Source organism: Anguilla anguilla, chromosome 16, assembly GCF_013347855.1.
Source record: "Anguilla anguilla isolate fAngAng1 chromosome 16, fAngAng1.pri, whole genome shotgun sequence".
NCBI lineage: Eukaryota > Metazoa > Chordata > Actinopteri > Anguilliformes > Anguillidae > Anguilla > Anguilla anguilla.
The window spans coordinates 3,833,378-3,859,720 of NC_049216.1; the positions used below are offsets into that span (position 1 = coordinate 3,833,378).

The 26,343-nt window shown below is 43.0% G+C and overlaps 2 protein-coding genes across 6 annotated transcripts in view; one reads left to right on the forward strand and one right to left on the reverse strand.

The window, feature by feature from the left end:
• Positions 1-19,202, reverse strand: part of LOC118215085 (coiled-coil domain-containing protein 73-like) — a 44,397-nt gene extending 25,195 nt beyond the window's left edge. The window contains exon 1 of the mRNA XM_035395515.1: positions 18,969-19,202. The gene's annotated coding sequence lies outside the window, so the exon portion shown is untranslated. The remainder of the gene's footprint in view (positions 1-18,968) is intronic.
• LOC118215083 (glutamine and serine-rich protein 1-like) lies at positions 1,047-24,753 on the forward strand. 5 transcript variants are annotated; one of them, XM_035395508.1, is made up of 14 exons: positions 1,049-1,458; positions 2,728-2,886; positions 9,139-9,242; positions 9,351-9,512; positions 9,707-13,213; positions 13,509-13,792; positions 14,191-14,307; positions 14,767-14,900; positions 15,632-15,843; positions 19,427-19,564; positions 20,610-20,707; positions 21,573-21,719; positions 22,518-22,613; positions 23,592-24,753. In XM_035395508.1, exons 2-14 carry the CDS (start codon positions 2,780-2,782, stop codon positions 23,733-23,735), a joined length of 5,250 nt encoding a protein of 1,749 aa, XP_035251399.1. In that variant the 5' UTR covers positions 1,049-1,458; positions 2,728-2,779; the 3' UTR covers positions 23,736-24,753. The 5 variants fall into 5 exon arrangements, with proteins under 5 accessions (XP_035251401.1, XP_035251399.1, XP_035251397.1 ...); XM_035395506.1 differs by having other exon boundaries at positions 2,829-3,307; XM_035395509.1 differs by lacking the exon at positions 1,049-1,458 and adding an exon at positions 3,198-3,307 and having other exon boundaries at positions 2,853-2,886.
• The last annotated feature ends 1,590 nt before the right edge of the window (positions 24,754-26,343 follow it).

Below are 26,343 nucleotides of genomic sequence, written 5' to 3' on the forward strand. Positions count from 1 at the left end.
TAAAATGTCATTATCCTTGGCAGACTGAGAAACTTGCCTGAACTTGGCAACCTGGTATGTATCCACAAAACAGAATCCAAAGCGAGGCTCTGCCTTTCACCTGCAGATACCTAACGAAGCCCCAGTTCTCCTCCCTTATGGCATAGCTCATCTGTGTTTTTTTAATAATGGTTATTTTATGGTCTCTGTAAATCAGGTATGTCTAACCCTGCTCCTGGAGATGAACCATCCTTGAGGTTCTCTCAAAATGGACCCCATTCTATATTCAGAGTTCTCGTTCAGCTGCTAATTAGTAGAATCGGGCATGCCAAATTCAAGTTGAAATGAAAACCTACAGGATGGTAGAGCTCCAGGAACAGTGTTGGGCTGCCCTGCTATAAACCCTACAGATAAAAAAATCAGGCTTGGCTTAACAGATAGCATCGTTCTAACTCACAGGACTAATAATATTTAATCGGACCACCAGAACCATACAAAAGTAATTGGTGACAAATCACCCAGTACTGTATGAAAAACACTTCAGTCTAACACAAATATCAAAATTACACATTTGTGTTCAGATTTTGTCACTAAATTCGATGCAAATCTGTTTGCATTCTATTGTAATATAAAGCACAGATAATTATTGAATTTAATCGCACACACTAAGTAAATGTTAGGAAATTGTGAATGGGACAAATACTATATATACTATACAAGAATCCAGTATTTTAAATAACTAGTATTGATTCTTAGAAAATAGAAGGTTCATATTTAAAGAAATTGAACAGATTTATAATTTTAAAAGACAGGTCATTACATAACACTGAATTATTATGACAACTAATATTCTGTAAAGGGATTAAACAATGTTTTTAATGATTGAACCTGATTTATGCCATATGCACAGAAATGTACCAAATTTAGGGGGATTTAAAAAAATGTTTAGATGTTGTCTAAAGTCACACAGTATAATATTTGGTGTCGTTTTTAGAAATGTAATAGCCTGGCACTCAGCTTCCATTAAGTCCATTAATTACCTACCATGTTCTGGGACAAATATTGAGAAAAACTTTTAGCCCCAGCTTGTAGGAGGTGCATCCTGGGAAAAACACCAACATGGGAATCTTATTCAAATAGCGAACTCACACCATGACTTACTGAGGGATGGGAACCGTAATAATCATCATACAATAATCAGATATTAACAGTCATTGTACGGATCCCCCCTGAAGCACCGCTCACCTAGTCAGCGTTTCCCGAGCTATACCCCGAGACGATGTGAATATTTCTGTCCGGCACAGCGCTTGAATGTGCGCGTATTTCCCGGAGAGCTCTATTGGGGAAGTGTATGACTCCCGATCTTTGGCGGATGATGAACAGGAATTATCCGACTTCCAGCTTCGCAGATCCGCTGGCTCCCCCAGCACAGACCGCAGCTTGGGCCTACGAACGCAGCACCGCAAGTATTAAGTCAAGGTACGAGATGAAGAGGAGGGCGGGTCATCTTTCAAAGAAAATTCCGGTGATGGAAGGCCTAACGCCACATAAAAAATGTGTTTATGTTTTTTTATGTTAACGCGTCGACACAGACAGTTGGTTCTGGAGTTTGTTGTACTAGCAATGATTCTGAAGGAAAGCGAATAGTTAGTTCGTCGGCTTGATGCAAACTACAGCATGGAATTGTTCGGTAACTGGCTGGTTTGCAACAAACATTGCAATGTTGCAACTTAATTTCCATCAAGGAAAAAATGTATTATGCATATGGCGAGCCTGTACCGACTGGAATGCGACTGCTCAGTTTACATGACAATGAAGTTGAGGCTTGCTTTGTAATATACGCCGCTTTTTAAACTAATGTTACTTTGCAAACTATGCCGTTATGATTTCACTTCTCTCTGAATATAAACTAGCGAATGCTGTGACCAATAATATGACTCCGGGGAAATATACACTAAAATCTATCTAATATTTTGGGGGAAATGTAACGCTGTGTTAAGCTTCTCAAGTGTATTGAACCGTAGGAACGTCATTCGGTAATTCATAATAAATATTCACATGGGAAAAAAATCATGTAAAAAATATAATAGCAGAGTAATTGACTAAGAGCTGTGAGATTGACAATTGTTACTTAGTGAGGAGTGTAATGTGGAATAAGTGGCATCTGTCTCCCCTTTTTGCCGTGGGCTTGATGACCACCTTCCAACTGCTTGAGTAACACCGCTGTTTTACTGTGGACAGTGAGTTGCGTCATAACGGAGTTAAATGATTAGTTGAGGGCAGTCCAAAGTATTCGGACGTTAACATAATTTCGGTCCTTTCGGCTGTGTACTCCAGCACACTGGATTTGAAATACAATGGTGGATATGAGGTTATAGGGCAGAATGCTTTAATTTGAGGGTATATACATCTATATTGGGTGAACCATATAGGATTTGCAGCCCTTTATACATTGTTTCTTCATTTTAGGGAAAAAAGTAATTGGACAGTTGGTTGCTCAGCTATTTCTTGGCCAACGGTGACATTGAATCATTAGTTTGTGTGCAAGAAAGCTAACAAAATGTCTAAAGTTGAATGTAGGTGTGGCATTTGCATTGTAGTCTGTTGCTGTTCTCTCAACATAGTGTCAATGCTTGTAAAACAGGCAATCGTGAGGCTGAAAAAATCTGTATAAATCTATCAGAGATATAGCCAAAATGTTGAGTGTGTCAAAATCAACTGTTTGCTTTCTGTGCTTACATTGGTAAGAAACAAGACCACAACCTGGCAGATCATGCAGGACCACTGTAGTGGATAACCAATGAATACTTTCTGTTGTGAAGAAAAATACCTTTTCAAATGTCCAACAGATGAAGAACACTACACCAGCATAACCTCAGCGGGTTCTCTGCAAGATGCAAACCACTGGTAAGGCTCAAGAACAGAATGGGCAAGTTATTATTTGCTAAAATGTACATAAACTGAAGAGTTCTGGAACAAAGTCCTTTGGACAAATGAGATGAGTATTTACCTGTACTAAATTTATGGAAAGTGTGGACAAAGGAACTACTCGTGATCCAGAGCATACCTCCTTGTCTGTGAAACATGGTGGAGGTTGTGTTATGGCTTGGACATTTATAGCTGCCATTGGAACAGGCTCACTTTTCTTGTTTGATGATGTAACTGCTGACGGCAGCAGGATGTATTTTGAAGTTGACAAAAACATTTTATCTGCTCAGATCTTACCAAATGCCTCAAAACTCTTCGGACAGCACTTCACCTTGCAATGGGACAGTGACTCCAAACATACTGCTACCAAGCAAACAAAGTGTGTTTCATGGCCAAAAAGGTGAATGTTCTAGACTGGTGAATTTAATCGCCTGACCTGAATCCAGTTGAACATGCTTTTCAGCTGCTGAAGACAACACTGAAGGCAAAAACCCCCCAAAATAAACAGGAACTGAACACGGCTGTAGTACAGGTGTAGGAAAGCGTCACCAGGGAACATACGTCTGGTGATGCCTGTAGGTCACAGACTTCGGGCAGTCGTTGAATGCAAAGGATTTGCAACCAAGTACTAAATGAGGACTTCAATTAAGATAGTTAATTTGTCAAATTACTTTTGGTCCCCTAAAATAGGGGACATATGTAAAAAAATGGCTGTAATTCCTACACAGAGTATCTGATATGGATGACAATAGCCTCAAATTTAACATGACGGTCTGCACTTTAACCACTGTTTAACCACTGCAAATTCACTGTTTCATTTCACATCCAATGTGCAGGAGTACAGAGGCCAAACAGCAAAAATTGTGCCACTGTCCAAATACCTGTGGATTGCACTGTAAATTTCAAACATGCCATTGTTCAGCTGGATAGCTTTGTGATTAACCTTGCTTAAACGGGGACAGAAGTCATGCTGTGTGATTGGGGAAGGTTGCAACTGCACCGTTTTTGTTTACCTACTGTGCATTTCATACAGAGGCCGGAGCTGAAGGCGAGAGAAGCATCCATTTCCTCATAGCATTCCGGTGCTCTGTACAAGCTCAGTGCAAAGAATGGAGCAGCGTGCCAATCGGAGAGTCGCCATTGTCCGTGGCCTCACCCGAGATGGCCTTTGTAGCACAGTAGGCTTCATGTGCCGTAGGGGAGGCGTTTCACGGCGGCTGGTGTTGGATTGGGCTTTGGGACGTGCTCAGCGGTGCATGTCAGAGATAAAGTTCCATGCATTCAGTGTCCTGACAGCCGTGCCGCCGCTAATTCAGGGTCCAGAGCCGATGCTGCATATTGAAGCAGAGTTAAACCCATCAGCGTACCTTAATTTTTATTTTTTTCATTATTATTTCTTTATTTTTTTTTTAATATTGGCACCCAATGTGGGACTCAACATGTCCAATTCCCACCCTAACTTGTAAAGTCCAATTAGCTATTTGCATCTGCAGCAACATTCGATCCCTGCTGCCAATTTGATAGAATATAGACATCCACAGTTCTCCTCCGAAACATGTGGTGTGGCCAGCCTGCAGCCCACAGCTAAGCTGGCATAGAATGGCTTTGGCATGCAGCCAGGTGCCAGTGAACTGCATGGTCACTAAGAGCAATGAAATGTGGATCCTTATGGGCTGAACCCATAAAAATCCACAGGCAAAGCAATCGCATATCGCCCTATAGGAACTGCCAGCCACAGTTGGCAGTTCCTTTAGGATGCATTACATTGTGTTACAGGCATTTACTCTAGCACTCTCTTATCCAGAGTCTACTATTATCCAGAGCACCTTGCACAACCTTTGCATTGTATCCACAGTATCCATGGATAAGTACTGATGCAATTCAGGTTGAGTGACCTTGCACAAGGGAGCAACAGCAGTATCCTACCTGGGAATTGAACCTGCAGCCTTTCAGGTTAAAAGCCCAGTTCCCTGACCATACTACACTGCTGTCCGATACCGGCCTCAAGATCAGGATGACATGTATACAATATGCTTCTATTCGTAAAATGTTTGGTGGGTGTGCTTTGGTGCACAGCCTTGGCATCTTGTGTGTGCATTCATCAGACTCATAACATGGGCCCCATAAGCTCACTCAGCAATGTGGCTCAGTCCCCACCAGCTTCAGGGCTGTGCTTTGCTAATAAACAACTCTCACAAATCACAGTCTAATAGATGTGATTCTAACCGCAGGTGACAATTCAAAGCCAGACCATTCTGTGGTAATGCCTTGGTAATATGATGTGCGGACTATCTATGCTCACTCCTCTCCAGCTACAAGCATTATGTTGCCCATAGAGCCAGTACGATTACTTGGCTGCCTTCTCAGCCAATCAGAATGCTTGCATATTTCTCCAGTCAGTTGTCCTAACACATGTCCTGCTGTTTGATATCAACAATACAGGAATGCACAAAATCCAGTGCATTAAAGAGCAAAGAAAATGCCTTTCTGCAATATTGCCATTAGACTGACATGTCTTGTATTAAACAATGTATAAGTATATAATGGATTGTATGTATAAGTGTAAGCTGTGTATGTTCCTCTGGATAAGAGCATCTGCTAAATTACTTTGTTGTTATTATTATTATTTTATTATTATTATTTCTGACTATTGGCTATAGTACTCTGATAGACTGGTGACCTGTCCAGGGAGTATTCCTGCCTCTCACCCAATGCATGCTGGGATAGGCTCCAGCACCCCCTGCAACCCTGATCAGGAATAAGCAGGTTAGATAATGGATGGATGGATGGACAGCTATACTAATGCTCAGAATTTCCCTTCACATTTATCATAAATTCAGATTTTTAGATAGACTTATGGTATGTTCTTGTCATTATATTAGATGGTCTGTATTCCTTTGTTGAACAAACCCTTGATAGTAGATGCAAACGCCTGAATAAACAGATTCATGAGATTTTACTGTCTGGTGCCAGTGAATTTGAAAATGGAGATTCATTCTGTTCTCTAGACTAGTAAAAAAGGCCCTTTGTCAGGTTTTGTTGAAACTGTTGAGCCCTGTGCTTCTGAGGATACAACTGGGACCTAACTTTGCCTGTTGGGCCAGAGGAAGGAGGCCAGGGGTAATTCTGTCAGCAAGTAAAAATCTTTCCAAGGTCACAGAAGTGTGCATAGACCAGATCTATTTTAGATGTGCATGTCACCTATGAGTCATTAGAGAGATTTAGACATTATTCAAGAGAAAAACACTAATTGGAGCTGAGAATTCAGAAAAATATTCAGCAAAGGTCATTTCTGACTTGTACCATGCCTGTCTAGGGCAACATCGAAACACTTCATTTTAATGGAAGGAAAAATGAATGTGTAATAATTTGTATTTTTGTAGTAACTTCAGGAAAAATGCTACTTTTCAGACTCTGGCTATTGCCACTAATTTTCCCTAGAGTTTTCTGTTTTTCTTTATTGGATGACGTTACTCAAATATCCTTCATTTGACTGACTGACATGTTGTTTTCCTGTTTTAAGCTTTAAGCCTAGAATTAGTTTTCCTCAGGTAGCCGACTCCTTTTAAAGAAACTAAAATGTTTCTTCTGCAGAGGTTCTTCATCATAAACATGTCAATCCTTATCTGAAACTGCCCATTTTTTTCCCTGCCAAGTTTTCAGGATTGCCTTCAGGAAGGGCTTGACTCGGAACTCAAAGCTCATCATGTAAATAACTCCGTCTTGGCAGATCTGCAGATTTACATGATCTGTGTCAAACGCTCAGTTCAATCCAGACATTAATGTTCAGGCAAAAACACTTTTGGCACTATTTGGAATATTGTGTCACACAACGTGGAGGGCATGCTCCATTTCACGGCTTTTCACTCTTCAGTGGAAACTGAGGCTCCTCTGTGATCATTAAGACGGTCTGTATGATGACTGACAAGAGTGAATATTTGTTTTGGTTGGGTTTCAACACTTTTAAAGATATGACCTCTTCAGGAAAACTTTATTCTCTGTAAGACAGTGCAAACACAAACACAATTTCCCAGTGGGAATATCATAAATCAAACTGTACTAGAAAATTTCAGTTAATGTAATGAATGTTGCTCAGACTGCAGATGACAGATGAACCACAGGAGCCTCCATCATGTGATGAGGCTGACTGGAATCTTTTCTCTCAGGTGAACTGTTAGGTCAGTTGTGGGTTTCCCCATTGAACATCCACTACATTTGGTCCCGCTGTGTGCAGGGCTCAATTCTTGACAATAAGGTACATCATGAAACAGAGAAACGGTGCCTCAGCTGGGTACTACAACCAAGACCTTGCAATTATCTTTGTTTAAGAGGTGGTGGTTGTGTTGTACAACCTGACATTGGACTATATGGGCTAGATGTCCTTGCCCATATGTTAAACTTTAGCTTTTTTCTTTTCTTTCTTATATCACTTTTACTCATGGGGTTATACACATTCTTAAAAGAAAAGTATGCTATTGTGTTGTTAAAAAGGTATTGGGTCATGAAGTGTTTTCTCATTTTTTTTCACAGATATATTCCCATTCATAAAAAAGGGAACATCCAGAACATCTGACACTGTTGAGCACACTTCTGACAGGTTTAACCATACAGGCTGTCATCAGCATTGATGCTAATTTATATAAGTCCTTGCACAAGCGCACCCTCTAGTACTGAAGTATTTTAATTTTAATAATACAGGAAATATTCAACTGTGCAGGAATCTATTATGATCACAATCAATACAAGTACCAACAAACTATTCTTGTCATTTAAACATTTGTTTTGTTGACTATCTTTGCTCAACTAATGCTGCATTATCCCAAAAACATGATCAGAAGGGGTCAAATATTGAGAATAATGTAGGCCTTATGTCACCCGTGTTGTGAAAATATGTTACAAATGGTACAATAGTCCATCATTAAATTTGCAGATGACATTACAGTGGTGGGTTTGATCCGTAATAACAATGAGGCAGCATACAGGGAGGAGGTGGAGCTCCTAGCAGGCTTGTGCACCAAGAACAACCTCTGCTTCAACATCAAAAAAACAAAGGAGTTGATTGTGGATTTTAGGAGACACAACACAAACCACACGCCTATCTAAATTGATGGATCTGCTGTTGAGAGAGTCGAGAGTTTTAAATTCTTGGGAGTCCACATAACCCAAGACATATCACGGTCCCTCCACATCTCCTCTCTCATCAAAAACGCTCACCAAGGCCTCCACTTTCTGGGGAGGCTGAGGAAGATCAAGCTGCACCCTCAGATCCTCACTCACTTTTACAGATGCACAGTGGAGAGCATACTGACCAGCTGCATCACAGTCTGGCATGGCAGCTCCACTCTGGTTGACTGCAAGGCTCTCCAGCAAGTGGTGAAAACAGCCCAGCGTATCACTGGAACTGCACTACCACCCATACAGGACATCTTTGACAAGAGATGTCTGAGGAGAGTCTGTTGCATCACCAGGGACCCATCACACCCCTGCCACCACCTGTTTGACCCCCTGCCATCTGGTAGGAGATACCGGACCATACAGTCACGGACCAGCAGACTGAAGAATAGTTTCTTTCCAAGAGCTGTAAAGCTAGTGACCCCCACCCCCACCCACTGATTACTAAGCCTGACTATGGACACGGGTTGTGCAATAATGGGAATTTTTAATGGTACTGTGCAATACTTTCGATGTTGACTATGTAATATTACCCATGACTTATGTTACCAATGACGACCTGCACTCTTTATACATAACTTTTAATTTTTTAACTCTTTTATATTCTTATTTTTATTTACTTATTTTGTTTTGTTTTTATGTCTAAACTTGTCTTGAAAGTGTGTTTTTTAACTGTGTCAGTGTCTGCAATATGCTTTTATGTTGCACCAGAGAGCAAACAAGAATTTTTGTTATACTGGAATGGTATAATGACAATAAATTGAATTGAATAGTACAAATATATTCAAAGCTTTGTTGTTTTGCAGTTTTGTTATCAGTAACTTTTTAGTTTTGTTCTGTAGTAACTGTAGATTTACATGATGGCAACAAATGAAAATGGAGAACAATCTTCCAAATGTCATTGATCAATTCTGGGAAGAAAAAACATCTGTACACAATAGATTATCTATGCATTCCCAAATAAGGTATTTGGGTTCAGACCCTTAGTAGGCCCGTATAGTGATTCATGGAGTTTTTGCAGTGTCCCTTCAGTGTGCATCTCTTCCTCCTCCCATGTAGTTCAAGCTATGGAGCCACACACCCGGAAACTGAGCAGCTTCATCGGCAGACCTACGCCTCCCCTCATCAGCTCCCCACCTACGTCACTGCGCACCACCCTACAGGTGAGGGTGTCGGAGTGGCCTACTTTTCTGCACTGCCCGATTCGGACAAAGCTCATGGGATTGCTCTCGCCCTGTGTTCACATACCCTCGGTTTTTCTTGTCACTCAGGGCTATCCGGAGTCTTCGATGCCGGTTTGCTCACCACTGGCGGTAATACTACTGAAAGTTCAGTCATGAGTTTCCTCTCTGCAATTGAGTCCCGTACCCAACAGGCTGGTCCTGCTGGGGCTACTTTATTCCCGCAGTTCAGGACTTCTTCATGGCAGACAGGTGGGAATGCAGACCTGTCACGGTGTCTGTTTGGTTGATGCTTCACTGTCACTGTTTAATCAATGGCCATCTCTTTTAGCTTTGTGTTTTATGTTTGTTGTTCTGTTGCATCTGTGTTTCATTTGTTTCTGTTCTTCTGTCTGCTAATTCATGTCCAGACTTATACTGCTTTAATTCTGTTTGTTCTCCTCAAGGTGTGGATTCGTCACCCACCACAGAATTGTTTGTTACTGGAGCCCTGCCCTCTTCAGGAACCTTCTCCACCTATCAACACCCCAATGCCTTCCCAGCCCGAACTTTAAATTCCAGCCCTTCACTAACACTTCAGGACACTACCTTCAGCACCTCCTCTAATGGTTTGTTGTCTAATGACCCCCTCCTGCAGATCAAGTCCACCCAGGTCACAGTGCCTTCTGCCCTGGCCTTCGACCGCCTTGGTGGCACTGTACTGACCACCAGTCTCCCACCCCAGTCCTCTACATATCGCTCAGCCCAGGAGTCAGCCCCGCACCTCCTGCAGCCTCAGTTTGGCCTGCTGCCCTCAGCCCTGAGTGGGTCACAGCAGCCCCCCCAGCCTTACAGCACCTCCGTCTTCTCTGGCTCCATTGAGAGAGCACTTCAGCGGGAATGTAGTGTGATCAAGCACCATCAGAGGCCTTCCAGCACTCAGTCAGTCCAAGGGCAGCATTCCCTACAAGGTTATTTGTCCAGCAGGAGTGAGGTACCCTATCAGGACACTTTGCATCAGCCAGCCGTGCCCTGTAGTCCCATAGAAGATTCTACTCAGGTGAGCAATGCAGGACCACAGAAAAAGACATCTCAATCCACAATGGAGCAAACTCAGGCTTACCCACCCTCCACTTCCTCCACCAAGCACACCGAGCAGCCTCTCGAGGTTGAAGAGTCCCATAGTGGCTCCCCCAACCTGAGACCACCGAGCTACAACTCCCCCTCTCAGAAGCAGAACTCAGTAATTGCCAGTCAGCCACAGGCCTTTGTGTCTGGGCAGCTGCCCAGCCCCCCGCAAGTCTACATCACGTCCCAATCCCTGCCCAGCAGCATTGCTCATTCCCAGGTGTATTCCTCCAGCCAGTCCAACAAGTTGCCTCCTTTGCACAAGTCCCTGACTTCGGTCCCTGGCCAGTCAGGAAACATATCTTCTGTGAAACAGCCACTCATCTTCTCCTCTGGTCAACAGCAGGGGTTGCCCTTAGTTAGTCACACTGAGGCATATAGGGTGCAAGTGCTGGGGCTCTGCCCAGAGAACCCGTCACAGAGCTATTCTTCCAGTCACTCTCAGGGTCTGCCGACTGTTAGCTATTCCGCACAGTCCCAAGGGCTTGCTTCAGTTAGTTCCTCTCAGAGCTATGCTTCAGGACAATCCCTCACACTGACCTCACAGTCCCTGTCCTTCTCCTCTACTCATGCCCAGAATTTGCCACGATCAAGCCCCACCCAGAACTATGCCATAATGCATCCCTCCCCTGGAGATGAGACTGAAAACACATTGTCACCGCAGACTCAGAAATACCTTCCTTCTGTTCAGTCATCACCTTTCTCTCCTATGCCTCATTCCCAAGCCTTACAGAACAACAGATCCTCAGCAGATTTAAAAACATCCTGTGATGAAAGGAAATCGGAAATGTTCACCACCTCCAAACAGGAGGATGGGGAATTTCCTGTGCAGGACTTGCAAGCTTTGCAGCAGCAAGCCTCACTTGATCCTTCAGCTCAAGCCCTTGAGGACAGTGAACTGGGATTACAAAACAATGATATGAGCATGATCTCCAAGATGGATGACCGGTACAATTCACAGAGCGTCATCCGGAGCAACTCCCGACCCGAGGACGAGATCGCGGGCCTGATAGTCCCAGAGTCCAAAAAGGATGAAAGGATGAGTTCCTTGAGCCCCCATGGACAGGAAATCACTAGTGCCAACAGTCATTTCAGTGCTACTCCTGACATTAAGAGAAGCTCCTCCCATGCAACTATGAGCACAGAGGAACTGAAGCAACAGTCGCTCATGCAGAAAGTGGCTGAGTCACAATTGCAGAGTCACCAAACACAGGCTGTGAGTTCCTTGCAGCCAGCTCACGGTCACTCAGCACAGCACACACAGTATCTCCGGCTGCCCGGTGCCCAGATCCTGCTGGAGCCCTCTCGAGATCTACAGATGGTCCTACTTCAGCAGTCCTTGCTCAACCCCACTGAACCCCAACAGATTCCTGTGCAGTACCTGCAGATGGATGATCAGATCATTGGTACCAACAGTGGGCAGAGCCAGCAGCAGGTCTCCCTGCCCCAGAACCCAGACGTCCTAAAGATGGATGCAATGGAGACCACCAGGTCACTCCAGCATCATATTTCACCAAAGGATAACTTCAGCCAAGTGAATCAGCATGATGCAAAGCACCACTTTACCCTAAGCTCAATTTGTTTCCCGGACTCCATTCTGCTTGCAGATGAGAGGAACATCCTCTCCAATGTCGATGACATTTTGGCTGCCACTGCTGCTGCCTGTGGGGTCACTCCACAGGAATTTGCCAAAGTAACGTCCTCAGTAGGGGACATGCCCTTGCTCACCAACACCACAGACTCAAAGGGGAACTTGCAAGGGGCACTTAACACAAGGCATATTTCTTCTAGTTTTTCTTCCCAACAATTAGCTATTTCCAACTCTCAAGCTATGACACTAAATGGTAGCCATTTGACTATGTTGCCTAAGGAGGCAGTCCAGGATCAGCAAGCAACAGAGTTACCAAATTCACATATACAGTCCTCGCTCCTCAACTTTAGGCTTAATATAGGCGAGAAGGCACTGAGATCTCAACAGGAGCCTCAAAGTGCCAGGCAAGGGTTTGAAAGGGAGAGGGAAGACAGAATAGAGGAAGAACACATGAGGCATGGAAATAGGACTGTCTTCAGTTCTGTGAGGATAAGTACTAGTGACCCAGGTGTTGCCTCTGACAATGGATTCCCCCCAGGCAGAGATGATTATGACCCCACTAGGCTATTGGACAAAACCAATATGTCCAGCTGCAAGAACCAGGTTCAGTGCAGTGAGCTAAAAACAATTAAAATGGAGGACACATTCATGGAGTTTCCCACCAGATGTTTAACCAAGAAGAAAGTCAAGTCTAAGGGTTCAATGAAGCTGGTGGGGGAGGAGATGAATGGTCACCTCAAGCCAGTGAAACGTAACCAGGGGAAGCGTCAGAACTCTAGAGGGAGTGACACAAACTTGCCCTCCACCTCTGATGGCTGCTACGAGAGCTACCACCAGCAGGAGCGGATGCAGCAGAAGATCAGGGAGGTGGAGGAGAAACAGCCAGAGGTCAAAACTGGATTTATAGGGTCCTTTCTGGACTTCTTGAAATCAGGACCTAAACAACAGTTTTCCTCTCCTCCAATAAGGATGCCCAATCGCTCCAGGAAGTCTTCTGCCTCCTCTAAACGCACTTCCTGTCCCATGTTATTGTCTACTAAGCCCCAGCCTCACATTACACAACTAGCACCACCAGAAATGGATAGCATCAGTCCATCCAGAAGGCTTGACGAGGAGCTAAAGAGGAACCTGGAAACACTGCCATCCTTCTCTTCAGACGAGGAGGAGTCAGTGGGCAAAAATCAGGATCTTCAGAAGAGCATCACATCTGCACTTTCTGCACTGGATGACCCATCAGAGAAAAAGAGCAGGTTGGGTAAGTAAAGGACCATTTTGTTTAAATGTGGGTGCATCCTGCTTCAGAAATTGGTATTTTTGGGAGCATTATTAAATGTCGAGTCTCTTGCTTTGTATTTTGTCACAGTCAGAGACTTTGTGGTCCCAAAACTGTCCTGAAATTTACCACAGCTGGTTCAGGTTTATGACCTGTAATGAACTGTTGTAGCTAACCCAATGACCCCACAATAACTGACGCTACTTCCCACAAAAATAAAGCAAACAATGCTCAAAAACCCGTTTCAAACCCCGTCTTCTCTCTGATTTGTTCCCAGATGTCACACAGAAAAATCTGCCTAGCACTGTTATAAAGCATGAGCAGTCTCCCTGCACATTTCCTCCAGCACAAAAGACGCAACAATCTCCTCTGCCCGCGTCTGCGGAGCTGCTTGCACAGACACTGTTGAAGGGCGTTCCTCCGGACCAGCTAGCCGCACAGCTGACCTCCGTGGCCATCGAGGGCCTGACGGACGAGGAGCTGTCCGACAGCGGCGGGGAGGGAATGTACCGGGAAAGGGATGAGTTTGTTGTGAAAAATGAGGACATCGAATGCCTGAAGGTAAGGCCCTGCAGTACAAGTGCACCACTACCAGACTCCGTCAGGCAGTGCTGAGGTTTTACCAGACACTGATGCTCAGCCATGCTGATTTTAAGTAGGCTATCCCTTTACCTTTTTTTATTCTAGGTCAACGTTACAGAAAAGAGCCTGGAAAGTTTTTTTTTGCCCCGACAGTATTTCACCGTGGCAGCTCTTTTGTATAAGATTACAAATTGATTATATTCACAGATGTACTTGCCCGGATTCTCTTACCTCACAGAATAGGGTGTTACTAACAGATTATGACTGGCCCTTTGTGTCCTGTGTGATAACACTGTCAAGATCTGGTGGGAGAATCATATTTATCCAAGTGTTTCTGTCTGCTTTTGATTTATTGTGTGGTTGTATTGTATGGGCAGATGACACTGAACGCAGGGTGCGAGCCGCCTGCCATCTGGAAGGTTCAGAAAGCCTTACTGCAGAAATTTGTACCTGAGCTGAGAAATGGGACCAGAGTGTTTTCAGCCACCAACAGCGTAAGTGCAGAATCCTCACGATTACCAATTAGCCCCAGCGCAGTATATTCAACAGAGCTATGCAGAGCCTTTGGAATTTTTAACACAGTGTCTTCAGATATTCATTCACAGGTTTTTTTGATGTTTCTGTTGGGTCTCCTATGGTTTTCCCAACATATTTTCAGAACTAAACAATACTTTACAGAGTTGGAGAGATCTGTGATATTTGTTGTATGTATTTTGAACTTAAACGTGGAGCTTGTCTTTGGTTGATAATGTGATGAAAATGTTTTTTTAGAATTTGATTAATATGTGTAGTCAAATAATAAGAATGATCAAATTAAAAAGGCACAAATTATTTTACAATATAAAGTAGAATATCCAAATACAAGATCTGCCTTTTTCCACAAAAACATTTGCACACCTTGATACCCCAGACACCTTGATAGTATGACCTTTTTTTTTTCTTCTCTCCTGTAGTATTTGGGCTACTTTGGGGATGCAAAGACCCTATACAGAAGAGTGTACGTGAAGTTCATCGACACTGTAAACAAGAGGGAATACGTACGGGTCTGCAGCAGGAAGCCCAGGTGTAAGCCCATGCACTCCATGAGGTACAAAAGGCACAGCCATCTCATTTCTGCAGTTCCACTGCCACTGTAAACACTACCGAGTTTAAAATGGATTTCGGAGGCTTGCGTTTGCTAAATGAAAAGGCTCAGCATGTATGTCCTGACAGCCGTCGTGTGTCATGATCAATCCGTTACTCGCGGTTTTCTCATTCTGGATAGCTTTTCACTCCTACATTAATATATACTAAGGATTTCAGTCGTGCTCCAATTTAATGTTAAAATGATTGCAGTACTTGCTCGTATTTGGACCTTAAAATTATTCTTCACCCAGAATTCATGTTAACATCATTTTTGCCTTTCAGTATGATATATTGCATTATTTTCAGATTTAAGTGCTAGCCATCTGACATGTTGAATATGAACCCCTGGTGTAGGGATGGGTGGGCTTGGGTAGTGCACAGACACCTAAATAGGTAGTTCTGGCCCAACTATATGAATATTTCTGGTTAAGCTGCTGACATGAACATGTGCATGCTGTTGGTGTAGAAACAGTGCAGTTTCTATGGAGAATTTGCTCAAAACTTTTTTTGAGTAAATTTGCTTCCTTGGGGGTTTTAGACAGTATTGTCAAGGCTAGATTTTGTATGTGATTCTGGGCGAATGATCACTTTAATGTGAAGGTAAATCTTAGGGTTTTGTCATATTGCATTTAACTCTATCGGGCAGTGCTGAGGGAATTAAGTGGTCACATGCTTTCCCGCCATTTGAACCAGGGGTTCTCAGGCCAGGTCTCTGCTCGCCCACAAGACCATTTCTTCTGCGACAGCTGGTGATGCCCCAGTATCCAAACATGCATCTTTGAAGGCCTCCTCAAAGGTCAAATCCAAAGTCAGAGTGGAGCCACCACCCAAAAAGAGGAAAACGTGGAAGGAGGGGTTCTCCGAGCCACTGGGACTGTCACCAGAGGCCATGAGCGAAGACGATGGTGAGTGGAGATGGGTGCAGCCCATGCAGCTCATCTGGGAGTCAGAATGTGGCCTCTTTAGGCAGATTAAACCCAAGTGAAAAACTTTGCACAGGTGAAGAAGCACTGTGCTATTAATATCCATGATTACTAATGTAATATGGTGGTTTCTGTTCCATGCCTTTATTATGACCTCACCTTCTTGTTGTCACATGGTATTATTTTAAAATTCCGGTGACTGATGTAGTTTCATTTTTAGTTGTCTCATTGTTTTAGGATGTACTGCCCTTGTCAGGCAGGTTGATTTAAGGATTTTTCACTTTCATAGTTGAACTTGCATTTTTTGCATCAGACATCAAGTGGCAGTGTTTTGTAAATGTACTGTTTAAGTATGGATTTTACAAACACAACAGCTTTGTGGATGTACATTCCAAATCATTTCTTATTGTCACATCACATCTTGCTAAAAAGCCAGAGCTTGCTAACTGAATGAGCTTGATAAATGCACAGGCCTTCTATTTGGCTAGCAAAACCTGTAGGATTTCAACACCATAATTCACTTTACTCGGTGACATGGCCGTTGTAATAACAGTGATGCTATTAACCCCTTAGCGCACATGCCAAATCTTTCCAATCCTTGCCCATTTAGGAGGTACCCTATTTAAAGCTTTATAACTCCAGATGTGAACACCACAGAGACTTGAAAAATGGATTAAATGAAGCAAGACATTTGTACAATTTACAATACGAATGCAGATTAGTTTATATTCATAATTTTGGAAGAAATAAAGTGCCAAAAATGCAATTGTTTAGACAAAAAATCAAAAATGAATCTGCACTTTTTAAGTTTGCAATGAAATACTGAGAGATTGCATATATACAGCAGGTTAAACTATACATGTGCTGGATCAAAAGCTTCTTGACCACAAGTTCATAAAATCTAAGGGTGGATATGTATAACTACTATAGATGTGTGAAGCAAAAACTACGCAGTGTCCCCAGCATCTCCAAATCTATCCAAAATGTCTAAATTATGTATTGCTGTGAATCACAACATATTCACATATTTCACTACAAATCAACTGTTTTGACTCAAGAAAATCACTGTTGCATCATTTTCAAGTCGGAATTACAAGCTTTCAGTCAGTACAGTGGCCTAAAATATCTAGGGGTCCAGAAACATATCCAAAATCTCTCCAACATTAAATAAAATGCTTTTTGTCCATTATAAAGCATATAAATGAGCCCCTTATGAAGTTTTAAGATGGAACATTGCTATCGTGTTAAAAAATAATGCAAAAAATATTGTCACACAATGCGGTACAGTACCTAAATGTGTAATTAACTCTTGTATGTATTTCTATACTTTGTTCTCTCCTATGTTTTCTTGTATGGACATGGGAGGACGACATGAAAACAATTTTCAACCGTCCACCACGTTTTGGCAATGCTCCAACTCTCATGTCATCACTGTTGCATGCTTCACAAAAACTATTACACTACTAACCCTTACATTACAGTGTGAAATATCCACATTATATAACACCACTAACATATTTAAAGACACTCAGTTTCAAAAATAACGTATATAACCGAAATATTTTGGGCAGTAATACTTGCATAGCAATGATGAAATCTTACCTGTTTTCAGTAGATGGAGACAGAGACAGGAAATCAATGATATAGGTTCTATCCGCTCCTGCCTTACACCAGAAAACTATGTCAGCTAGGTCTATCAGCAAACATATGGCTTAGCTATGCCCAGAAGTCCTCAATAATAATAGTATTACGAAAAATCGTTGACCACGTTTCGTTAGGTGCAGCGTCTTTTACTGCTACCACAGAGTGAATACGTAAGTGAATGCGATCCTAAGAATGTTTTTGGTTACCTTGACCTATGAAACACTATTCCAAAAGCAGAATTAGACGTTATAGGCTACACCGTTAGAAAGCTTATATTCTCACCTACTGAATAAATGACTCGTCAATCAAGCCAGACTGTACTAAAAAGGGCGACAACGCCGTAAACAACAGGTATTAAGCACAGCTATTAACGGATTATCCAAGACAATATATGACTCGGTCTCAAAAGGGACATCTCTATGCGTAAAACCAACAGTAAGGTTGTATATTTATTCAATAGTTAGTCCCAGATATTGACTGTAGAATGACATGGTATCATTTTAAAAACTTTTTCTAGTTTATTTCGTTATTCAGTGAGCGGCGTTTTCACTGCTGTATAGGCATATCTTAGGGCTATTGTCGGGTTTATCTTGTTGCTATGACGGAATACGATTTTTTTGTGGTGAAATAATATTTTTATGAATGCCAAGATAGACAATATTGTCCATTATGTGAAGGGTGGGGGGTGTTTTGTAGATGAGACTGCAGGGAGGGGGTGCGTGTTAAATGAACGACCAGAGCGACAATGGTGGCGCTGCGACCGTTGTTGTGTATCGTCTACTAATGAAACTAAAACAACGCGTTTCTGGCTAGCTAGATAGCAAAAATTGTTATTGGATATAGCCTAAGCCAACGTCCTTAGCTATCGATACTTGATATACTAAGTTAGCTAGCTTGTGAAAATTCAGTCTCCCGAGATGAGCGCGTATCATGGAGGTAGCTATGGTAACGGGGCACAGTCTGTCAATCATAGCTAACTGACAGTTCTCATTACCACGCCCAGATAGATTCGGGTGAACTTTTATAGTGGGAAATTTAGGCTTAGAAAAATACGTTTTAAAATACATTTAAATGACTGAATAATAATAAAATTATCCACATTTGTTTTGTTGTTGCCTAAAGACAACTGGCAAGTGTCACATTTAACCATGTTACTCCTTTTTTTAAAAAAATTGGAGCTTTATGGACTGAGGTCGATCATATTTAACCTCTTTGCGCAAAGCGCCTAGTGGTCGGCAGGCCGGCGTGCCGAGATTACTAAACTCAGACATTCGATGCTACTGCAACCGGTAAAATCAGTAAACTCATTATTTCACTAAATGAGAACATTTTCACAGAGCTGTCTTACTTTAGCATCGCAAATGTGGCTTTAATACCATACATGCTAGCTCCCCAGTCCAGTTTTACATCCTACATGCTAGCTAGCTGTAGGCTACAACACAGATAAAGGAAATTTAACTCACCTGAGTTTCAAACTGAATAAAACTCGTTTGACGTTGAAGAACTCTCGGACTTGTAGCCTATTAGTTGATTTGCTCTCAAAGAACTCCCAGGCTTGTATTAGTTAGGTCTTCAGAATAGTTTAATAACCGTTTGGCGTTGAATTTGATTCAGGTAATATGTTTAAAAACGTAATTTGTCGTAAATGTAATAGGCTACTTCGGATGATTACTTCGGTCGTTGCAGGGAAAGAAAAAGTCGCGCGCTACGGGCAAATATGAACCGTGATTACAATTAGGCTATACAATGATTGGATAATCTTATCTGTGGTGTTTTGAAGAGACCAATCAATCTTTGAAGAAAACGTGTGTCTGTGAACTGTGGGGTCTTATGTAGAGTATGTAGAGAAAGTATAACCCTAACCCCGTGCATGTGGTGCTGTGGACAGCGTGTGAGCTTCCCCTTTTGGTCGATCCCGTAGAGTTCACGCCTCCGGTCCCGTTCGCGTCTCGCTTCCTCAACACCAGGACCATGAAAGAGACCTTCCGGAGCTACGTGGAACTGCTCATCAGCGTGGCCCTGGACGCGGATGTGATGGATGCTCTGGAAAAAGAAAAGGGTGAGTTTTTGGGGGACATGGGACAAGATCTAGCCTAATTGTTTCATGGACTATATTTGCTGGATGTTGTTCATATAGGCTATACGTGAAGCAACTGTAGTAGGCTTAACTAACAGTGACTGTTTGTACATAATAATGTAATATCTGTACAGGATCTATTCAGATTAAAGACGTTATTTTATAGAATCTGTTGCCTAAAACAGTGAAATGTGTGCTTCACATTTTTGCCGAGAGTGTAACTTCGATTAATTTTAATTGAGTGAACAATACATAGCATTAGCATTGCACATATTTCACGGACCCTCTTATCCAGTGTGTGACTTGCAATACAAGTCCATTTGATTAATATGAGTTGAGTCAGAACTGGTTAGCAACATTCCCAGGCCAGCAAGTGCAACATCGCTAATACACTAAACACAGGTTAATTATACCTGCCTAGAACCATGATACAAGTCCTGGACACAGACAGAAAACAGCCATAGCAAGCCATAAAAAAACATAAACTGTAAATAAACTTATTTAATGGTTGCATATGCTAATTGAAGACTGAAGAAGTCTGCTTGCAAGATCTGTACAGCCACATGTTCAGAAGAGTTCTTGGATCGACACTTGCATTAATATATCATAATGAGCTTTAATAAATATAGGGACATTATTTATTGTACAGCTCCTATATAGCTGGCTACAACTTCGCAGTATTGTCATCACTGAGACGCTTGGTGTTAATACACAGTGTTATTACAACAGGCAGAGGGACGAGCCCTACTGTACAGTTCTGGTTATTATAACATTTGTATGGACCTGTGTTCAATGGCATGGGGTTGTTCCAGTCTTTATTATATTTGTGGGGACCTGTGTTCAGCAGAACTTGGGCTGTTCTGGTCTTTATTCTGGTCTTTATTGTGATAGTACGGACCTGTGTTCAGCAGAACTTGGGCTGTTCTGGTCTTTATTCTGGTCCTTATTGCCATAGTACCGACCTGCATTCAGCAGAATCTGGGCTGTTCTGGTCTTTTTCTCCATCATGTGACTTACTGTGATGCAGATGAGCTTCTTCTTCCTCACATGAGGAAGGTGGAGGGGATGCTGACGGACAACAGGCGGAGACTCCTGCCCAGACTGCGCGTGGGACAGCTGTTCAAGGTGGGGGGGTCTTTCTCTGCCACCACTTGCAGGCAAACTGTGAAAATGTACCTGAACTTTTAACATTCATCACATTTGAGAAATGCTAGCCATGAACCATAACTCAAACAAAAAAAGTCCACAGAAGAGTGTTATTTTTTTAGAATGAGTTTAGTATTTTCTCCATATGAAATTTACTGTAAGGTTTACAGTGATAAGAAAAATAATTGTGAAAAAGCAACCCAGTACTGCGAACAAAGGCTTTTACAGGGGCCTTCAATCTTATAGGAAAAGGGCCGGCCTGGGTTCAGGTTTCTGTTTTTTTAGACACCCGATTCAAGTAATGAACTGATAATGGTCCTCAATAAAGACCTTGATAAGTAAAATCAAGTGTCTTAGTGCTGCACCCATATTGACCCTGTTTGGATAAGATTGGACATGCCGATTTTAGAGAAATGCTTTCATAAGTGCTCACCGGCAATGCATAAATACCTTGTTCCACACAAGAGCTTTTCCTTTGCCAACTTGACAGGTGTTACAGGTCAAACACCGCCAGGTGACAATTTGATACCTTTTTAGAAAAGTTTGACATTTTGAACAAAGTTACAATAAATGTGAATATGTGGTCAAAGCACTTCCAATTAGGAGTGATGACAGAACTTTAAATGCAGTAGATTTTGTAGAAATGGCCAACATTTGTGCAATCATTAAGCTCGGTGTGAATTTTTGTTGAATATTTTGAAGATGCGTCACTTCTTCACTAAGGTTTCTAGTAAGTTTTCTTGAAACCAACCTCTCAAGCACCCATTTGAATGTGGTACAGAAATGCTTTAATGTTGCCCATATTTAGTATGTACCCCCCCCCCCCCCCCCACTGTATCCCCAGAATGCTCTGGACAGCTTCCCCGAATTATCCTTGGTGACAGCGCTGGAGAAGGACGGGGAGAACCCTTCCTTCAAAGTGCAGTTGAGTGGGAAGGCCTACAACCGGAAGACTCTGAGGCCCTCCAAAGCCAGCAGCAAGCTTCCCTTGGTGGGTGTTTACCGAGCAATTCCCCACACCATTTCAGTTAAACCTGAGGAAATGTGTCCCGTTTAAAGAGTTACTTGATGATAATAGGTAGCATTTGATGTTCTAAAGTAGGGTTTCTTTAAAATATGGGTCAGGAGTGTATCAGGTTGGTCCCAGAATAAGTATGTAGTCCATGTAGGATGTATGTATTTGATGGGTCCCTGAAAGGTTCTAAATTTCTGATTTGGGTTCTGATACTGAAAAGTATTTCAAGATTTTGGTCCGGTATTAAAAAGTTTAAGAATCCATATAAAGTATCATTTTGCTGTATAGAAAATGAACCCGGAGCACTCACTTTAGTCAAGTGATTGGTTTCAGCCAATCTGCTTTTTTTGTCACTAGCAAACACAAACACCTCCAGGGATTTCTGTGGTTGGAAGAAGCAGTTCTTTAAAAAATTGCTGGCTTTTTTTTGAGGACCAAGGATGATGTTTACAATTCAGTGGTTTGGCCTCTAGATGGCGCCTCTGACTTAGGAAAGATGCTTTTATAGCTTTAACCACTTTCACTGAGTCTGGAGAACATGCCTCCCACATATTTCTTTACTGAACATAGCCTGTCGCCATGAACATGCCGTTCTTTCACACACAAGCCAATTCACCGTGCGGGGGTGGCTTTTGCATTGAAATTGCCCATCCTGAAGACAATCTACATCATAATGAATCCATGGCAGGAAAAGCTAGTAATCTGTTGTTCTGAAATACTTAGCAGACATCCCGCTGAAAATGTCCTTTTTTGGCCTGTGTATACATATGACAGGAGTACACAGTGGAGAAGGAGAGGACGCAGTGGTTTTCACTTTATCATTCGCTACAGCATTACAAGTACCACACATTCCTGATCTGCAAAGATGAGGTGAGGCCTTTGTTTTTTCTCTCTCTCTGCCTCTCTCTCTCTCTCTCTCTCACTCTCTCTCTCTCTCTCTCTCTCTCTCTCTCTCTCTCTCTCTCTCTCTCTCTCTCTCTCTCTCTCTGTCTGTCTTTCTCTCCCTCTCTCTCTCTCTCTCTCTGTCTGTCTTTCTCTGTCTCTCTTTCTTTGGCCATTTTTACGAAAACCTGTCGTAACATCTCCTCCAGGGTGTGCATTTAACGCCGACCACCAGCCAAACACTGGTAAAATTTTGCTTGTGGCCGGCAAGATTTTCTACTCCAGCAGCCACTTTAGCATTTACACAACCGAGTAGTGTGATACTGAAAAAGGTAATGGGGCTGATAAAATATTTTAAAATGGCTGATGATTTGTAGAATCTACAAGCCACCCTAACCAGTGAGTGAAATTTTAAATTTTATGTCCTGGGCCCTGTTTCACAAACCGGAATTACTGAGTTAGTTGGATAACTGCACTGAGTAAAGCCCGGAACCCTCCAAGATGTGGAACAGGGTCTGAATTAAAAAGATGGGTTTACTCTGTGCAGTTATCCAGCTACCTCAGTAATCCTGTTTGTGAAACACCCCCCTGGTGTCTGCAGTTCTGAGTGCGGTCCGGGGGCTGTTCTGAGTGCGGTCCGGTCCAGGGGGCTGTTCTGAGTGCGGTCCGGTCCAGGGGGCCGTTCTGAGTGTGGTCCGGGGGGCTGTTCTGAGTGAAGTCCGGGGGCTGTTCTGAGTGTGGTCCGGGGGTTGTTCTGAGTGCGGTCCGGGGGGCTGTTCTGAGTGCGGTCCGGTCCGGGGGGCTGTTCTGAGTGCGGTCCGGGGGGCTGTTCTGAGTGTGGTCCGGTCCGGGGGGCTGTTCTGAGTGTGGTCCGGGGGGCTGTTCTGAGTGCGGTCCGGGGGGCTGTTCTGAGTGCAGTCCGGGGCCACTCGTCGCCCGCTCTAACGCTAGGCTGTCCCTTCCCAGATCGCCTCTGTTCGGACGCAGAGGGGGGGCTGCCTGGGGCAGGAGGAGACGGTGAAGCTCTGCCTGCGGAACGGCTCGTGGGTGGAGAGGCTCTTCCACAAGTTCGGCGAGCTGCTGACACAGGTGCAGCAGACCTGCCTGTAGCCCCGGCGACCGACCCTCCGATCCCAAGCCCCGCCCCTGTGGAAAGCGCCAACCTTCATAATAAAAGTCAGAATCCCACGCTTGGCATAGAGCGAAGCCAGTTCTCTGCGGTCCTTACCGATTTCACCTCAGCGATGCTGGGATATGCATATGGGACTACACTGTTCGATATTATAAATCTCCTTTTCGTAGCTGGCCAACTGTCCCAAATTGGTTGGTTTTTTTGTTTGTTTGTTTGCTATGGTGACAAACATAATGTGATGAAAACAAGATGAAAATCTTTTTTATAGGAATCAAAACGCTTTCGATCAGAAAAAAAGAATGTACCTTGATAAGTGTTCTCTTTTATCAGAGACAATGGAAATTATTAGGTGGAAATGCAAGGTGTGTGTGTGTGTGTGTGTGTGTGTAAAATTTCCATTTCAACAATGGAGTGCCAAATTTATATAGAATGTTGTACATTTTGTACAGAGAACTGTTTTAGTACATTCTTTAAAGAACGAAAGTGATGTAATATAGACACCTACATTTTGAGCTTCAAGGACTCTTAATTATGATTATATCTGAATCAGGACTTGGTGCAATTCTAATACAGCTTTTTGTGATATATTTTATTGTAACGAAATGCAATGACCTAAACTTTTTTCTTTATTTGAAGAAAAAAAGAAAAACTGCCTTTATACATTTTCTTTTTAAATGTACATTTTATCTCACTTAATGGGTGTATTTTTCACAGAAGAAAATATTGTGGTCATATTTGTGCCATGTATCTTTTTAATACCCCTTTCGTTGCTTGAGAAAAATAATCCTTATACATTTATATGTAGATTAAATATTGTATACACAATATATCTTGAGATAATCTCCTCACGTTGATACAAGTTTGCCTCAATTTCAACCAGAATATGCAAACAATATTTGACTAGTTTTGCTTTTTAAGTGTAGCTGTGTTACACACGGCAATTATTTTCTGATATGTGATAAAATAAATTCCCGCCGAAATGAAGGCATTCAGGTTGGTCTTACTGTTCGTACAGTTTTTTTTTTCCCAAGCTCTGTTTTTATATCCAGTGTCCAGTTTATTAAAATATAAGTAGCACACACGGCACCGACTAAATATGGATGATCGTTGCAGGAGAAGTGCTGCTCTAGGCATTCTAGCTCTACTGTGATGTCATCCGCTCTTGAATGTGCTCATGTGAACGCTGCATGCACAAAACATGACCTTCAGTCTTTTTCTTTTCTTTTTTTTAAACCAACGTCAGACCGTGGCGGACGCACCGCAGTGGTGGGCAGCCGGCCTGACGATAAACGATTTCAGGCGCCCTGCCGTGACATTGGAAGTTGCGTCAGCGCACGCTGTAAATTAAAGCAACGTCACGGGAGAAAGAATTCATACCACCGTGAAAGAAAAAGAAAAATGTATATATCCAACACATTGGTTGAGTAGGCCCGTTCCGGTCAAACCAAGGATGTTTGCCATGAAGGACTGAACTGTACGTTATCAGTCCCTCGCTATCAGCTCCTGCGCACTGTACGCTACGCACAAGTCCATTTTGTTCAGTGTGGATATTAGCCTGGGCTGCTTCCTTAATAAATTCCCAAACCTCACACGCTTATCTTTCCACACTGCTGTTTAGTGCCCTTGACATTCTCTCTGACCTGCCCGGGCTGAAAACCATCTGGATGAGAAGCAAAATATTACAGGCGGCAGCTAGCAGCGTCTGGCAATGATTACTTCCTCTTTTTCGCTCGGGGCTGTTTTTCAAACAAATGTGAGCGTTTCACGTGACTCCTGGCTCAAAGGCAACAGGTAACCGTCACAACTAAAAAAAAACATGAGCCGCGAGCTCCGAGCTGGTACGGTGTTGACACTAGGGTCACGCACGGAAAGCAAGCACTCGTACTGTTTGAATGGTCCGGGTTTATTCCTGCCACTTCCTGTTTGGTGAGTGGCCCTTGAAGCACACCTGAATGTCACGGTAACCTGGATGTTTGAAGCACTTCACAACTGACTCCCTTCTCTGGAATCTATGGCCAACTGACTATAGTCCTGACAGCATGAGGAGGCCAGGTTACCAACTGAACTTTTTTAAGGGTATGTTCTCCTTACCTGGTTGGTTTATTGCGCGACGGTGCAGTGAGTAGCACTGTCGCCTCGCAGCAAGAAGCTACCGAGTTCAAATCCCGACCGAGGGCCTTCCTGTGTGGACCGCGCATGTTTTTCTGTGTCTGCGTTTCCTCCAGGTACTCCGGTTTCCTCCCACAGTCCAAAGACATGTGGGTTCGGTTCATTGCAGTCTAAACTTTCCTTGGGGTATGAACGTGTGAGGAAATGGTGTGTGGGCCCTGTGATTTTTTTGGTAACCTGGGTGTATTCCTGCCTTTCACCCAGCGTCTGCTGGGATCGGCTCCAGCCCCCTTGCGACCCTGACCAGGAGAAAGTGGTTTAGAAAATGGATGGGTGGCCAGCTATGGCCCTGGAGCTTTGGGTTTACCTTAAAATCTACAACCAATTTAGATCCTTAGTAGGACCTAACCACATTGCGTTTTTGACGGCTTCACGGGCACGTAGAAATGCGGGTTTATGTGTGCCAGTTGTCCAAGT

Excerpts from the sequence above, each read along its gene's own strand:
- LOC118215083 (XM_035395506.1), top strand. The coding sequence starts at position 3,003 with ATGGAAAGTGTGGACAAAGGAACTACTCGTGATCCAGAGCATACCTCC. Across the intron at positions 3,308-9,138 it reads TGTGTTTCATGGCCAAAAAG|TTCAAGCTATGGAGCCACAC; the intron begins GTGAATGTTCTA and ends CCTCCCATGTAG. Across the intron at positions 13,214-13,508 it reads AGAGAAAAAGAGCAGGTTGG|ATGTCACACAGAAAAATCTG; the intron begins GTAAGTAAAGGA and ends ATTTGTTCCCAG.